Below are 15473 nucleotides of genomic sequence, written 5' to 3'. Positions count from 1 at the left end.
TATGAGGTTTTTGAATTGCTTTCTAAGGAGCTGAAGGGACTTTTACAGTTGGAGAGTTGGGTCAGCCTTATATTCGTGTATAGGCTGGGACGTTTTTTGGTTTTACTTGGTTTTCGTTGGTTTTATATTGTTGAGATTGGAGGTGTTATGGGGGAAAAAAGAAGAAGAAGTGATAATATTGGAATTCGTCTAAACCCATTAGGATATGGGTGTATGGGATATTGAGTATTAATAAAACTCTTACAAACCTAGCTGCTCCAAGCTTGACAGTTCTAAATTTCCAAAAAGAATACAGCTAAAATTAGAGAATTTGAAAAAGTTGTAATGATGAGATGAGATGAGACGAAACGAGAATTTTGTGCCTCATCCCACTTGCCAAGCATACCCTAAGTTGCATAGAAACATCAGACAGCAGAGTACTACACAATTCTTCGAACTATACTGTCAAACAAATTTATCTCAATAAGCACAACACAATCACCACATCATTCATATTGATGTTTCTCCTGAACTAATGGTCAATTCTGTATGTGTCTCCGGTCGACTCGAAGAACTTGCTGTGCTAGGCAGGCCTTTTCTAAGAATGAAAGCTGGTTGTCTAGGAATTGGAACTGTCGCAGTCTCACTGTCAAGCATGGTAATGATATTTGAGATGGTGGGGCGGTCACTTGGGTCTTCTTGTAAGCATAAGAATGCAACATTAACGCACTTCAAGAACTGATCAACATTCCAACTCTCCCGCAAGGATTGGTCCATTGAGTCCAACACCCTGTTTTCTTCCCACAATCTCCATGCCTGATACATTTTTTAAGTAGATATTGGTATGAAGTATAAGATGACAAAAAACAGAGCTGATGATTATGAAAAGCTATAAATTGCTTACATAAGCTACAAGGCTCATGGCTTCTTCTGATTGATAAAATCCTGTATTCTTTTTTCCACATATTATCTCAAGGATAACTATTCCAAAACTATAAACATCGGATTTGACTGAGAAAATTCCATTTAATGCGTACTCTGGAGACATATAGTGATGGGAACCAAGGTGGGCCCAGTCTTAAAGATATGTTACAAGTTCCAGATGAGCCAAATACAAGTTCAAGGGCTTAAACGATGAAGATTATGCTTTGATTAATTTCATAAGGTATAGAAAGGGCAACAACATGACTTATAGGCTTTGGGCACTTGAAGGCTTTCAACTTATTTAATTAATTTCAAGGACCTATTTTATTTGCTTAGAATAATTGGGTTTATGTCTATGTAAGGGCATGTTGGGAAAGTTATTATTTTATTGAACTAGGGTTAGGGTTACTGTAGCCGAGTTACTGTAGCACCATACTGTAGCCGCGGCACTGTTCACTCAGGGGTATTTTTGGAAGATGGGGTTTTATTTTATCTAGGGTTTTAATTAGGTTTTGCTTTAAATACTCTATGTAGCCTCATTCTAATTAGTATTATGAAGTTTATGAAATTTGATGAATTTATTCATTGTGAGTTGAGTTTTACTCCTCTTGTTCTTAATTGAACTTTTGAACTTATCAAAGGTAAATCACAACCTTTGTGGCGTTCCTCCTTTGTAATCTGGGTTCTTGAGACGGGTTCTTCAACGGGTCTAGATTTTAATATAATCTAGGTTCTTGAAACGAGTTCTCATCGGGTCTAGATTCTCCATCCATTGACTTGATTTTGGCTTTCTTGGGAGTTTTCAAATTGATTGTGGGTTCAAGGGATTCCATTCCCGCGGGTTCATATCATTTGGTATTCAGAGCAAGGTTTCCAATCAGGTCTGATTCTATCTTTTAATTATAGCATCCTTTAATTTAATTCTAGGGCTTCATTGTGCTAGGATTGCCAAAAAAAAAAAAAATAGAAACAAAAAGTAGGCTTCCAAAATTCTTAGGATTTTGGATTTGGCTGAAATTTTCATCACCTAGGGTTTCAAAATTCTAGGGTTTCCTGCATCTCTAAGTTTATCTGTTGCTTGGAGTGTCGTTCCATTGATTCTCTTCTACTTCATTGTCGTGCTTGAATTCAATTGCTTGATTTTCACAATTGAATATTGCTATTTGTGATTGAATTGGTGAAAAGAAAAGAAAAGAAAAGAAAGGAAAAGAAAAGAAAAGAAAAGAAGGGAAAAGAAAAGAAAATTCAAAAAAAAAAAAAAGTAGAAGAATAAGAGGAAGAAGAAGAAGAAAAGAGAAGGTAGCATATTCAAAGTTGCTACATAGTTTCAACAAAGAGAAAGAAATTTTTGTTGATTAAGCTTTTATCATCATAGGAGCTGATTACATCTTTCTGGTATAGATTACTCTTTCCCTCGTATAAATTCCTAGAGTCTCGTGTCATTTTATTCATTCCTTGTTTCTTTGATCTATATTACTGGTTGCAATAATACAAGGTTGTGTTGTCTTGATTTAGTTCAACTAGTTCTTAAAGAACTTGAGTGGGAAAACTCTTGAGGTAAAAGGCAAGAGAGTGTGAGATTATTATCGAGTAAAAAGCCAATTCAGAGTTACACACGAGTGGAGTGTCATTATCTGAGTGTAAACACGTAAGGGAGTGTGTGAGGTTTTCCACTAACATTCTTTTTGTGCAGTACATTATGATATCTCATAGGAGTGACTCATCACCAAAGAAGATGGTAGATAACACATCTTTTGTGTTGCAAGTCATGCAACAACAGTTTGAGAAGTTGAACTTGGTGTTGGGTGAAGTGAGAGATAGGATGGATCATCAAGATGTGGTAATTAGAAATCTTCATGGCAGGAGAGATAGGAGGCGTCCCGAGTTTAGTGTAGAAAATGGGTATGAGAATGAAGAGTATGGTGATTCTCTTGTTACCAGGCATGCACTCAATACAAAAATCAAGATGGATGATATAGAGCAGCAGAGTGAGAATATTTTTCATACTAGATGCCACATCAACAACAAGGTATGTAGTATGATCATTGATTTGAGGAGTTGTATTAATTTGGCTAGCACTACATTAGTTGAGAAATTGAATTTACGTACCTTGAAACACCCTAGACCATACATGTTGCACTGGTTGAGTGATTGTGGGGAGGTTAGGGTAACTAAGCAAGTGCTAGTTTCCTTTTCAATTGGGAAATACCAGGATATGGTGCTTTGTGATGTAGTGCCTATGCATGCTAGTCATATTTTGTTGGGGAAGTCATGGCAGTATGATAGGAAGGTGATCCATGATGGGTTAAGGAACATGTACAGTTTTGAAAAAGATGGAAAAACAATCAAACTTGCTCCTTTAACTCCAACACAGGTCCATGGGGATCAATTGAAGCATAAAAGTGAGGTTGCTCAAAACAGAAAGAGTGAAAATGAGAGTGATCAAAAAAGAAAAAGTGAAAAGGAGATTGAGCAAACAAGCAAGAGTGAAAGTGAGAATGAGCTAAAAACCAAGAGTGAAGGTGAGAGTGAAAGTGAAAGTGAGATTGAGCTGAAAAGCAAGAGTGAAGATGAGATTGAGAAGAAAAGAAATAGTGAGACCGAAATGGAGAAGGAGAGAAAAATGAGAGAGAAAAAAGAAGAGGGTGAGACTAAGACCTCAAGCAAAAGAGAGAATGAGTTGAAAAATAATTGTAAGGTCGAGAGTACAAAAAAAGATGAAGAAAAAGAGAGTGACAGAAAAAAAGAGAGTGAAAAGAAAAAAGTGTGTGAAGGGGAAAAGGAGAGTGAAAAAAAAAAAGAGAGTGGAAAGGAAAGAGAGTGTGAAGAAAGTAAGAGAAAAACAAAGAGAAAAGTGAGTTTTTATGCTAACGAATTTAACGACTCTTTGCCAAGTGTTGTTGTTTATTTGTTGCAGGGATATGAGGTCGTGTTTCATAGTGGTGTATTTAGTGGATTGCCACCTATTAGGGAGATAGAGCACTACATTGATTTTGTGCCAGGTGCGACAATTCCTAACCGACCTTTCTTGGAAGAACATGAGTCCTTGACACACTTAAAGGGACAAGGTAAGTTGTTGACTAGAATGCGTGCTAAGCGGGGGGATTGTATTGAGACTTTTCCTCGTGTATTAAATTACACACAAAGTATGAAAAATTTTGTGGTTAATGCTTTAGCAAGAAGGTATGTCCTTATCTTCATTTTCGATGCAAAATTGTTGAGACTTGAATATGATAAGGAATTGCATGCTAATGATGATGACTTTGCTAGTGTGTATAGAACATATGAGAAAACATCATTTGGTAAGTTCTATAAACTAGATTGGTACTTGTTTATAAAGAATAGATTTTATGTACCTACTAGTTTTATATGTAAGTTGATTGTGTGCGATGGACATGGTGGTTTGTTGGGTAACCATGGTGTAAGGAAGACTTTTGTTGTGTTGCATGAACGTTTGTGGGAATATCATTTGCCTTTCAATGACGTGTTGCATGAACGTTTGTGGAAGTATCAATTGCCATTCATTGATGTGTTGCATGAACGTTTGTGGGACTATCATTTGCCCTTCATTGAGTTTGCATATATTTGGAGTAGTCATTTTGGTGTCAAGAAAATATTAGACATTTTGTATGAACATTTATGTTGGTCTAAGATGAAGAGAGATGTCAATTGTATTTGTGGCAGGTGCATTACATGCAGAAAGGCCAAATTTATACTTTTGCCACATGGGTTGCATACGCCCTTACCTATTCCTAGTGAGTCATGTGTAGACATATCTATGGACTTTGTTTTGGGGCTGCCTAGGAAAGAAAGGAGTAGAAATTCTATTTTTGTGGTTATGGATGGATTTATAGAGTTTGCATATAACAGGACCATGCATACTACCACTTTATATTCTCCTTTTGAAATTGTTTATAGACTTAATCCATTTACTCCTTTAGATTTAATATCTTTATCTGTTGCCAACAGGAGTAGCTTCAATGGATTTTCTCAAATTCTTGAAAAAATTAATGATAATGCATATGAAATTAATGATAATGTTACTAACATTTTTCCTTTTGATCCAGGTAGAGATTCGAGGTCGAATCCTTTTGAGGAGAGGGGGAATGATGGGAACCAAGGTGGGCCCAGTCTTAAAGATATGTTACAAGTTCCAGATGAGCCAAATACAAGTTCAAGGGCTTAAACGATGAAGATTATGCTTTGATTAATTTCATAAGCTATAGAAAGGGCAACAACATGACTTATAGGCTTTGGGCACTTGAAGGCTTTCAACTTATTTAATTAATTTCAAGGACCTATTTTATTTGCTTAGAATAATTGGGTTTATGCCTATGTAAGGGCATGTTGGGAAAGTTATTATTTTATTGAACTAGGGTTAGGGTTACTGTAGCCGAGTTACTGTAGCACCATACTGTAGCCGCGGCACTGTTCACTCAGGGGTATTTTTGGAAGATGGGGTTTTATTTTATCTAGGGTTTTAATTAGGTTTTGCTTTAAATACTCTATGTAGCCTCATTCTAATCAGATTATGAAGTTTATGAAATTTGATGAATTTATTCATTGTGAGTTGAGTTTTACTCCTCTTGTTCTAATTGAACTTTTGAACTTATCAAAAGTAAATCACAACCTTTGTGGCGTTCCATCTTTGTAATCTGGGTTCTTGAGACGGGTTCTTCAACGGGTCTAGATTTTAATATAATCTAGGTTCTTGAAACGAGTTCTCATCGGGTCTAGGTTCTCCATCCATTGACTTGATTTTGACTTTTTTGGGGAGTTTTCAAATTGATTGTGGGTTCAAGGGATTTCATTCCCGCGGGTTCATATCATATAGCCCCTGCATTAGGAAAATTTTCAGTCAACAAAGTCGGCATATGCATGAGTTTTGTTCAGTGGAGTTTGGAGATTGAGAATTGTGGTATTCTAGTATACAAAAATCAGCTTTCAGAATTATATTGTCTACCATGAACTTACAAAGTTCCGGCTACTCGGGTTGTGTTATCCCCAGTTTCTTTTCCTCCAACCATCCTTGCCAAACCAAAGTCAGATATTTTGGGGTTCATCTCCTCATCAAGAAGAATATTGCTGGTTTTCAGATCTCTATGGATGATCCTCAATCTAGAGTCTTGGTGAAGATAAAGAAGTCCTCGAGTTATTCCCAAGATAATGTTGAAGCGAATCTTCCAGTCCAAAAGCATGCTTAGATTTTTATCTTGCAAGGTTTCCATTTTTTATTGAAGAGCACAATTTTAGAACAGAAACAGATTAAGCTTTTACTCAAATAAGATACAGTTTTATCAAGCACTGTAAGAAATTAGGGATTTGGTTTAGAAACTAACCAAATATAAATGAGTCTAAGCTTTTGTTTGGCATGTACTCATAGAGTAAAATCTTTTCATCTACATTTATGCAATATCCTTGAAGTCTAACAAGATTCCTATGTTGGAGTTTTGAAATCAAGACCACCTCATTTTTAAATTCCTGTAAGCCTTGTCGTGATACACTTAAGAGCCTCTTTACGGCAATTTCATGACATCCTGGAAATATACCCTGTGACAAAATTACCCACAATATCACTGCTAACAGAAACTATTTCAATGAACATACTAAATGATGCTTCTAAATTACCAGGTAAACAGGTCCGTAGCCCCCCTGCCCGAGCCTGTTTGCGTCTGAGAAGTTATTTGTAGCGGCTAGTATGCATTCCAAATCAAAAAAGGGTACTTCTATGCCTTGCCCATCTTCTTCTATGGACCCAACCGAGTCTATCAAGTCTTTGACATGTTTTTCACTGTCCAAAGCGTGAAGTGCTTGTTTTCTTTTCTCCCTTATCACTTCTGAATGCCGTAGACAAAATGTTTAGTATTTACATGTTAATTACAGGATTCAACTACTAAGTGGTTTCATTCTGAATCAAATGGGGTATAAAACTAAAGATTGTGGAGTTACCTTGCCTCTTGGCCATCTTTCTTATATACATAAAAATAATGATGCAAGCGAGAGCAGTCACACATGCAAGAGGTAACACAACAATCAGAAGCAATGGAATCTTTCTCGTTGAAGGCTGTTCTGAAGAATTAGGAAAATCACCTTCTACAAGAAAGAAAGAGGATATGTCTCACTTAGATATTTAAAATATTGAAATGGCTCTTCTTGAATAGGTTTGTGACGATGTTCAAGATCAAATGGAAAAAACAGACTAATCTGCAGACTCCTCTTTAGCAATAACATCACACAGGTCTAATCTGCAGAGGCATCTGACATAGCCATCCTAACCTTTGGTACAATTCAGATTTGAGCCATCCCACCGGAAGTTTGGATGGCAAAGGCACCTCAGCTTTCCTTCTCTTGTTGGATTGCAAGTTGAATTTGGCCAATCCCTGCAGTCCGTGGATGAAGTACAGGTTGGCTCCTTTGGTGGCTTCCGACAAATCTGTACGCCTACTTTATTTTTCCTTTGTGATCTAGAAGCCTCCAATCTGCCTTCGAATTGATCAGTGTTGTTGTCTACCCCAGTAATCAACTTGTCGTTCGAAATAAATGGCAATGACACATTGAACCACGGTTTTATGGTTGAATTTGTAGCATTAGGATATTCTACTTGGATGACAAATTTTCGTGTACTTGGATCGATGCCAACAACACGATATTGGGAGCCATCGAGTGCCTTGAAGCTAACCTGGCCTGACGAGGTGTTGCAGTCGAAAAAGAAGTACATGGGGTCACCACAATCTTGTCCCGTGCTCAAGGGATAGGGGATCGTATATGTGCCACAACGCTCACAACTCCTTGCAGTTGATTCTGCAAGAGTATAAAGTTAAAAATAGAAAATATACACTAAAAATCGAGCTTTGCCCCTTGTAGTTTTAGGAACCTATTTAGCAGTAAAACAGGTTACAGATCTGCAATGCAGAGTTTTCAGACTGCCTAACAAAATTAAAGATTTTGAAGGTGGGAGTTGATTGTTTCTCACTTCCTTTTCCTTATCTATATTCTCTTCGTTTTGAAAAGTAGCAATAATACATTGGCCAAATCAATCCCTAATGGTACAATTCAGCTATTGAATCAACTCCATAATATTTTGACATTTTTAAAAGGATTACCTATGTCAGCTTTTGCTACGCGAACAGAGAGGTTACGATCCTGGTTCGGATACTCTTGAAGATTCTCTATAAGATCTTTCCAAATCCAGCAGTTGTTGTCACGTTCACCTCTTCGCGTGCCGTTTTCAGCTTCCTGATATAAAGAAGCGACGCACTGGCTATTTTCAAGACATTTCGTTTCACATTCTGTTTCATTTGCTACATTGGAACCTAAATTTGGGTCGGGGTCGCTCACTTTCATGTTCTTTAAGCTCAAGAATATACTGAGATTAGTTGATGCCGAATTTCTGATGCAGCCAACAGAAAAATCTGTCGACTCCCAATAATCAAAAGGGTTAATAGGCTTGAACCCCGGCAAACATTTGCATAATAAAGGCCAATTATTAATGTTGCAGCTTCCGAATTTCCCACAATAGTTATAAATGCCACATTCGTCTTCCGGTTTCGACCATATTAAAGACCAATTGCGTTTCGACTCATTCCAGGTCAGATACTGTAACTGCCCATTGTTATTCATTACCAGCCTTGTGAGATCTAAACTTCGATTAGTCGGCAGCTGTTTTGTTGGGTTTTTCAGATAGTCAGGTATGCCGCTCTTGCTGAAATTGGATAACAGGTCGGCTATGGCAGGAAGAATTATGTCATCCGAGCTCGGGAACTTACCTCTTGCCATCCCACTTTTCCAGTACACGGATTGTTTTTTTATGACAACATATTGGCTCTCTGTTTCTTGATCTAACTTAAACGTGCATCGCCCACTTCCAGGGTCATCTTTGCCTTTCCATGAAGTTAATGTCAGTTTGTCACCCATCGTCATACCTGGAAGAAAAGTATCGGTTGGATTTTTGAAGCTCTCCCATGGACTCGTCTCCATGCTATCATCATCGCTTAATACTAGGTTTCCAGAATCCATGAGCTTCACAGTTCGATTTGTAGAGGAGGAATTCTCAAGACCTGTAGACCAATATTCATTCCCGGCGGTGTCCAATACCTTGAGGTTTCCATCTTCTGCAATTCCAAAAACACCAGTGAAATTCCCAGGCAATGGGTTGTCCCGGTTGGCAACCCATACAACTGAATCTCTATCCAATTGATGATAGAATATTCCAACGAAACTTTGGGGGCCTGTGGCGTTAATGCTGGTAGTGGTAAAGAATCTCAGTTCAAACTTTTCCCCAGCGGAGACAAGAGTTTTGTTCAAAACAATAAACTGGCCATGCTTAAGAGTATCTCCAGCATAGCAATATACAGTTGAGGAACACAAAAAGAAAAAGATAGAAGAAAGCATTAAGCGACTTGCAGACCATCGTTTGTTCGGTTTTCTTCTATGGCTTGCCATTACTAAGAAAGCAGGTGTACATTAGATCATGACTGCATATCAGTTCTTTTTATTTGAGGTTTTGATGGCTGGACTTTTCTTGTTGTCAAAAGGATGTAATGGTGTGGCTTGATAGTGTTCGTCCTGAGTTAGGAAAGACCTAGCGTACAGCCAGCCAATGTGAGTGCCAGGACTGCCGTGGACGTCGGCTGTGGAGCATGGTGGTTGTTACGATCTCACATCGACTAAGTATGTGATTGATTGGTGATTTATAAGCCTCTAGACACCCTTTCTTTGTAAGACGGTTTTCAAGAGTGAGTTCTATCTAGTGGGTTCATAACAAATGATATCAGAGCAGGTCATGGTGGATTACAGAATTGAGTGTTTAGAACAACATATGGCTAACTTTGGGAGTATTATGGAACGACTTATGAAAAAAATTTGAGGAAACTAGCACGAAGTTAGATTCCCTGGCCAATAAGAGTTCGGGAGATGTGGAAGGCTCAAGATCAAGAAATAGACATGGACAGAATCATGGAGGAGGAAATAGCTCGACAGTTCCAAAATTGGCCAAGTTGGACTTTCCGAGATACAACGGTTTGGATGATCTGACCAGTTGGATTTATCAAGTGGAGAAATTACCATTGGCAGCATACCACCTGAAGGGAGAGGTGCAGATGTGGTATCAATTATTCAAAGATACTGAAGAGATTAATTCATCGGAGGTAGTAAAGCGGGGACTTCGAATACGATATGGACCAACCATGTTCAAAGATCATTTTGGCACGTTGAGCAAGTTGCGCCAAACTGGAACTGTTCGTGAATATCAGCTACTGAGTTGTATTGGAGGATTGCCCCTGTAACACCTGGGCCATGTGAAGTCCAACCTGCTGGGGAAGGAAACGACGTCGTTTCCTAGAGGTCAGTTTCTCCCTTCCGGCTTCCTTTCCTCCCCATTTCTACTTTCCCTCATGTCTCGCAAACTCCCTCTCAAATTCTCTCATTCCCCACAACTGCTCTCCGTGCCCCACTCAGATTTTCTCTTAGTTAGCTCCCTCTCCACATCTCGGTTTCTTCCTCTCCCTCTATCAGTTTCACTTCTTGTTTTTCCTCTACCTCTCTATTTCTTCTTTGCCCAACAACCCTCCAGAAATCATTACTTCCAGCCAAACTCTCTCTCTTCTTCTCTATGAATCTTGTTCCCAAGCCCCACCTTAACTTATCCAATTATCGGTAGTAACCTCGGTTACGAGGGATCATCGAACTCCACCCTCTCACGCCGAAACCAAACACCCAGTGGCCAGTGCTTGAGACACAATACCAACAAACCTAGCCATCGTGATCTGCCCCACGAACTCGCACCAAGCACTGTAAACCAACCCTTGTCTTAGCCACACGTTCAACACAACCACCGTTGCAACGTAGCCCATCCCTCCATCGTAAATGACCATCACTTGAGACCCAAAGCCTCACCATACGCCACGATCTCCTTCACGACCTTAGCCACAGCAATAGGTCGTTATTGTGAGAACATCCCTCTCATACGTGAAGTTTAGCTACCGCGCGCAACCATTCCACCATGTCTGACCACCATCGCCTGCCCACTACCCAACTCCATGCACGTGTCCCTTCGTTGACAACCAAAAATGTCTGCTTGGCCACCATATGCACCTCTGTTTTTACTTCTAAAAAACAAAGCACTGCGAAAGGAAGCAAGACCCCACATCCCTCCATTGATAGTCACTGTTTCTCATTGGAAACGACCAGAAGACACGGCCGCTGCTTGGTCGTGCTACTCCCGGGGCCACCGTACGTTAGTCCCTCTCTCTCACCATGTTCTCTCTCCTCTCCATCTCTCACTCTTTCTCTCATCACACACCCCCTCTCTCTCTCTCCCCTCACAACTCCACCGCCACGCAGTGGAGGCCACGACCAACAGGAAGGCCCGTCATCCCAGATTCGCTGATCTTCTCCCTCTTCGTCGCAAGTTGCACTCTCTCTCGGTGAGCACAGTCTCAGTCGCATGGTTTTATAGTTGTATTTTTATTTGAAAACTCCCCAAAGAGCCCATGCAATTTTATGGTTATTTCCTAAAACATCCTGTCTTTAGGTGGGTTCTACATTAAGTCAAATTGTTGTTATTTGTGAGGGCTTTATTTTTAAATATATAACTTATAAAGAAAATAAATAAATACTTGAATCATATTATTTAGTAATAATATATTTTTAATTTTTAATTCCAGAAGTAAATGGTAACTGTGTAATTTTATTTTGAACGCTTCAAATTTGATCTAGTCCATTTTTATTAAAATGAAAGTTTTTGTTTACTTTAATAGATTTTGATATAATTATAATATCTATTATTAATTTTTTTATAGTTAGATTTCAGTAGTAAATAATTTAGAGTCTATTGTCTTCGTCAAAGAAATTAAGTGGATATCGATAAATTTAGAAAGTGATGGTATTTTCGGGTTAGGAGAATTTTAGGTTTTGGAGAAATTAAAATAGGTTAGTTAGGTATTTTGGGTGCAATTATGAAGTAAATGTTCAATTGGAAATTTACTTAAGTTAAATGATTTTTCTATAGGTGGCGATTGATATTCCCTTAGCATTGTTGTGAGGAAATTTAGAAAAGTTAAGAAGTCCAGGTAAGCGGGGTTCCTATGCTACACTTTGCATAAAAAAAATAAACTGAGGTTGATTTAAGAAAATGTACATGATGTGTTTTGAAAAGAAAATGTGAAAATAACTTCAGTTATGTGTTTATGCATTACTCATAAAATCTGTATGAAAGAGAAAAATGTTTCCTGACATGCCTAGTGTAGATATGAGCAATATTTTGATATGTTTCTGAAATGAGGGAAAAGAGCAAACATGAATTCTGGAAATTTTTGTACATGGGATATGAATATATTCTAAATCCATTTTGAATATGTGAAAATTATATGAATATGTTCAGCATTATGTTTCATATAATATGCATATGAAAAACTTTTGGCATGACTTTCTAATTATGTTCTAGTTCTGGTTTTGGTTCGGATATGATGATTCTGATTCTATTTTGCTCTAATATATGGTCATGCCACGGGTGGTGATAGCTGCCTCTAACCCTATCATGGGTGATAATAGTGACCTCTGGCCCTGTCACGGGATATAATAGTGGTCTCTGTTCTGAGTGCAATCGCTTTGGTATCATGGTGATTTATGTTCTACTTGGCTTTCCGCATAATGCACAACCCTATCACAAGGGTTAAACATGATATATGATATGATATGGTGGTTTGATACGATACGATACAATAAGATATGATATGAAATGATATGATAAGATGAATATATTCAGTCATGTTATGCTAAAGGGTCTTGTAATATGAACAATTGATTTTTTGTAATATGAACAGTATGAAATGTCACTCTGATTTTCTGATAACACGTTTTGAGATCTGTATATTGAAACTGAAATGTGTTATTTTTGCATTCTGAACTCTCTGACTACTCATGTTAAATACAAGTATATATTCTTTGTTTACTGAGTTGTTGATAACTCACCCCTTATCTCCACAATATTTTTCAGATAATCTAAATATTTCAGCTGATGATTGAGATTAGGAAGCGTGGGTGAGATGATTTAGGCATGGTGGATTAAGCATAAAAGGTTTTTATGAGTATTAGTGAATTTTATTAAGTAATTTTGTTGTGTTCTAATGATGTGGTATGTTGAAATGTTGACATTTATATTAAGACTTTGTGGTGTTATTAGTTAATTATTAGTTAATTATTTTGGAATAGTTAGTTTAAAATGTTGAGATCTATGAGCAATTGGAAATTTGAAATTTATATCTATATGGGGAGCTATTATTTAAAGGGAAAAGAAGTAGCTCTCTGACCCATCCGGGACTAGGGCATTACAGTTGGTATCAGGGCGTTACAGTTGGTAACAGAACCAGGTTTGAGGTTCTACAGACTATAAAATTTGACATTTTAGATTTGATAGACTTATTCAATAGGCTGTAGGAAATGACTTGGATAAGATTTAAAGTTTAGATTTTGTAGGTGTACAAAAGATTGATCGAAATCAAGGTTTGAGGTTCTGTATAATATAATATTAGAGGTTTTGGATCTTTGTGGGCTTTGGGAAAATTTTTTAAACTTAAGGTGTAGAAATTTACGGGCTGCAAGAGATGATTCTTTTGACATTTGAGGTTTTAGAATCTGCAGGCTTTAGGGAATATGTCCTATGAAATTTGAGGTCTTAAAAGTTGTAGATTTAGTAAAATGGTTTTGTGAGAATGGAGGTTTTAGATAAGAATTAAGGTTCAGATTATAGAGTTGTATATAAGCTTAAACGAATACTAGGCCTCAGATTCAATATATTTTAATGTACGAATTAATAAGATATGGTGCTTAGTTTATGATTAAGTAGATAAGTTTGCCTTGATGTCAAGCTTAAGAGTAGCGGAGGTGAGTTTTGTATGTAGGCTTTAATCAAAATGGTGTGGTTCAAATTGAACGAACTATTGAGGAGTATGTTTACTTTAAGCTAGTTTAGTATATGTGAAAGAACGAGTAAGACAAAAAGTTGCTGATTAGTTATATATATATATATATATATCTTATTATTAGATACATTTACATTTAAGTTATAATTTCAAAATTTCCCTTTGAAACGTTTAACCAAGTATGAGTCTTCCAGGATGGCAGCTCGACAGTGTGTTTGAAATCTTGGGGACTTGAACACAACAAATGATGAGAGCGGATGCACCGTAAAGCAGTTCAATTGGATGCATCCTCCGACTTTTGACGGGCGAGAAGATCCGAGCCTAGCAGAGGATTGGATCCAAGACATTGAAGAAATATTTCTCATCCTAAATTGCACTAATCAGCAAAAGGTATTGTACTCATCCTTCAAGCTGACATGTAAGGCTAAAATATGATGGATATCAGAGAGAACTATCAAGGAAGCAGGGGAGTTGTTAGCTGGCACCACTTCAAGAATCTTTTATTTGATCGTTTCTTTCCAAGATTGGTCAGAGATGCTAGGGTCAATGAGTTTGCTAACCTAGTGCAGGGGACTATGATGATACACCAAAATGCAGCTAGATTTGTTGAACTGTCACGCTTTGCCTCATACATGATCCATGATGAGGAGAAGACGACCCGGAAGTTTGAGGAGGGACTGAATAATCAGATTTATGAGCGAGTGGTGGCCCTCGAAATCCAGAATTTCTCAAAGTTAGTAGATAAGGCCAAGGCCACAATACTCGAGCGAAGCCTCAAGAGAAGTGCTGAACTTCAGGAGCAGAGGATGAGGTCGTGGCCATTGGGGTTTCTCTCGAGCGAGAATCAAGAGCCATGGAAGAGAAGAAAAGTAGCGAACAACCCGCGCTAGAGACAGGTTCAGGACAATCAACAAAATAACCCTAGCAAGTCATGCAATGTAGTACACTTTGGGGAATGCAGAAGGGAAACAGGATGGTGTTTTCCATGTGGTAAACATAGCCACCTCGTCAGAGATTGTCCAAGGCAATTAGATTGGAGTATGAACCCCAACCTGCCTCAAAGGATTGATTAGGCCGCATGAGGCAAGAATCAACACAATGCAGTGTCCAGCCGAGTTCAACACAATACAGGTACTTTTCCCCTTTTCTTGAAAAAAAAAATCCCAAACTTTGGAGAGTTTTTATGTCACTATTTGTAAGAAGTTATAATATGATGTGGAGAGTGCTATTTACTATTTTATATGAGGTTAGGCTAATAATTTGGGTGCATTCATTATTAAGCTTTTTAATTCTAATGTAGAGGTTTACATTTAAGACTTGAGTTGGACACTGGCGTGTATGACGATCGATATTTTTTGCGCGAATGTGTATACTTAAGGGATTAGAAGGTATGTGAAGAATTGAGAGATAATATCGGAAGGTTAGAATCATGGAATATTAGGTTTGATAAAATAATGGAGGATTAAAATAGGTGTGGAATGGATGAGATGGATAAATGTTTTAGACTTTGCTTTCAGTGCAACAAATTACAAGGATGAAATTTTTTTTAAGGGGGAAGGATGTAACACCTAGGCCATGTGCTGCTGGAGAAGGAAACGACGTCGTTTCCAAGAGGTCAGTTTCTCCCTTCTGACTTCCTCTGCTCCCCGT

General features: G+C 37.9%; 1 protein-coding gene across 1 annotated transcript; it reads right to left on the bottom strand.

Moving 5' to 3' along the window:
• Positions 1 to 489: 489 nt before the first annotated feature.
• LOC109000270 (G-type lectin S-receptor-like serine/threonine-protein kinase At4g03230) lies at positions 490 to 9360 on the bottom strand. Its single transcript, XM_035695145.1, has 8 exons — positions 8007 to 9360; positions 7180 to 7704; positions 6853 to 6996; positions 6532 to 6740; positions 6243 to 6453; positions 5879 to 6115; positions 884 to 1035; positions 490 to 795 (listed from the first exon to the last, which is right to left on the bottom strand). The coding sequence occupies exons 1-8, from the start codon at positions 9343 to 9345 to the stop codon at positions 490 to 492; spliced, it is 3123 nt and encodes a 1040-aa protein (XP_035551038.1). The 5' UTR covers positions 9346 to 9360.
• Positions 9361 to 15473: the final 6113 nt, after the last annotated feature.

This window comes from Juglans regia, chromosome 10 (assembly GCF_001411555.2).
Source record: "Juglans regia cultivar Chandler chromosome 10, Walnut 2.0, whole genome shotgun sequence".
NCBI classification, from domain to species: Eukaryota; Viridiplantae; Streptophyta; class Magnoliopsida; order Fagales; family Juglandaceae; genus Juglans; species Juglans regia.
Note: the sequence above shows the minus strand (reverse complement) of the source record. Positions and strands in the feature narration are given on the sequence as shown.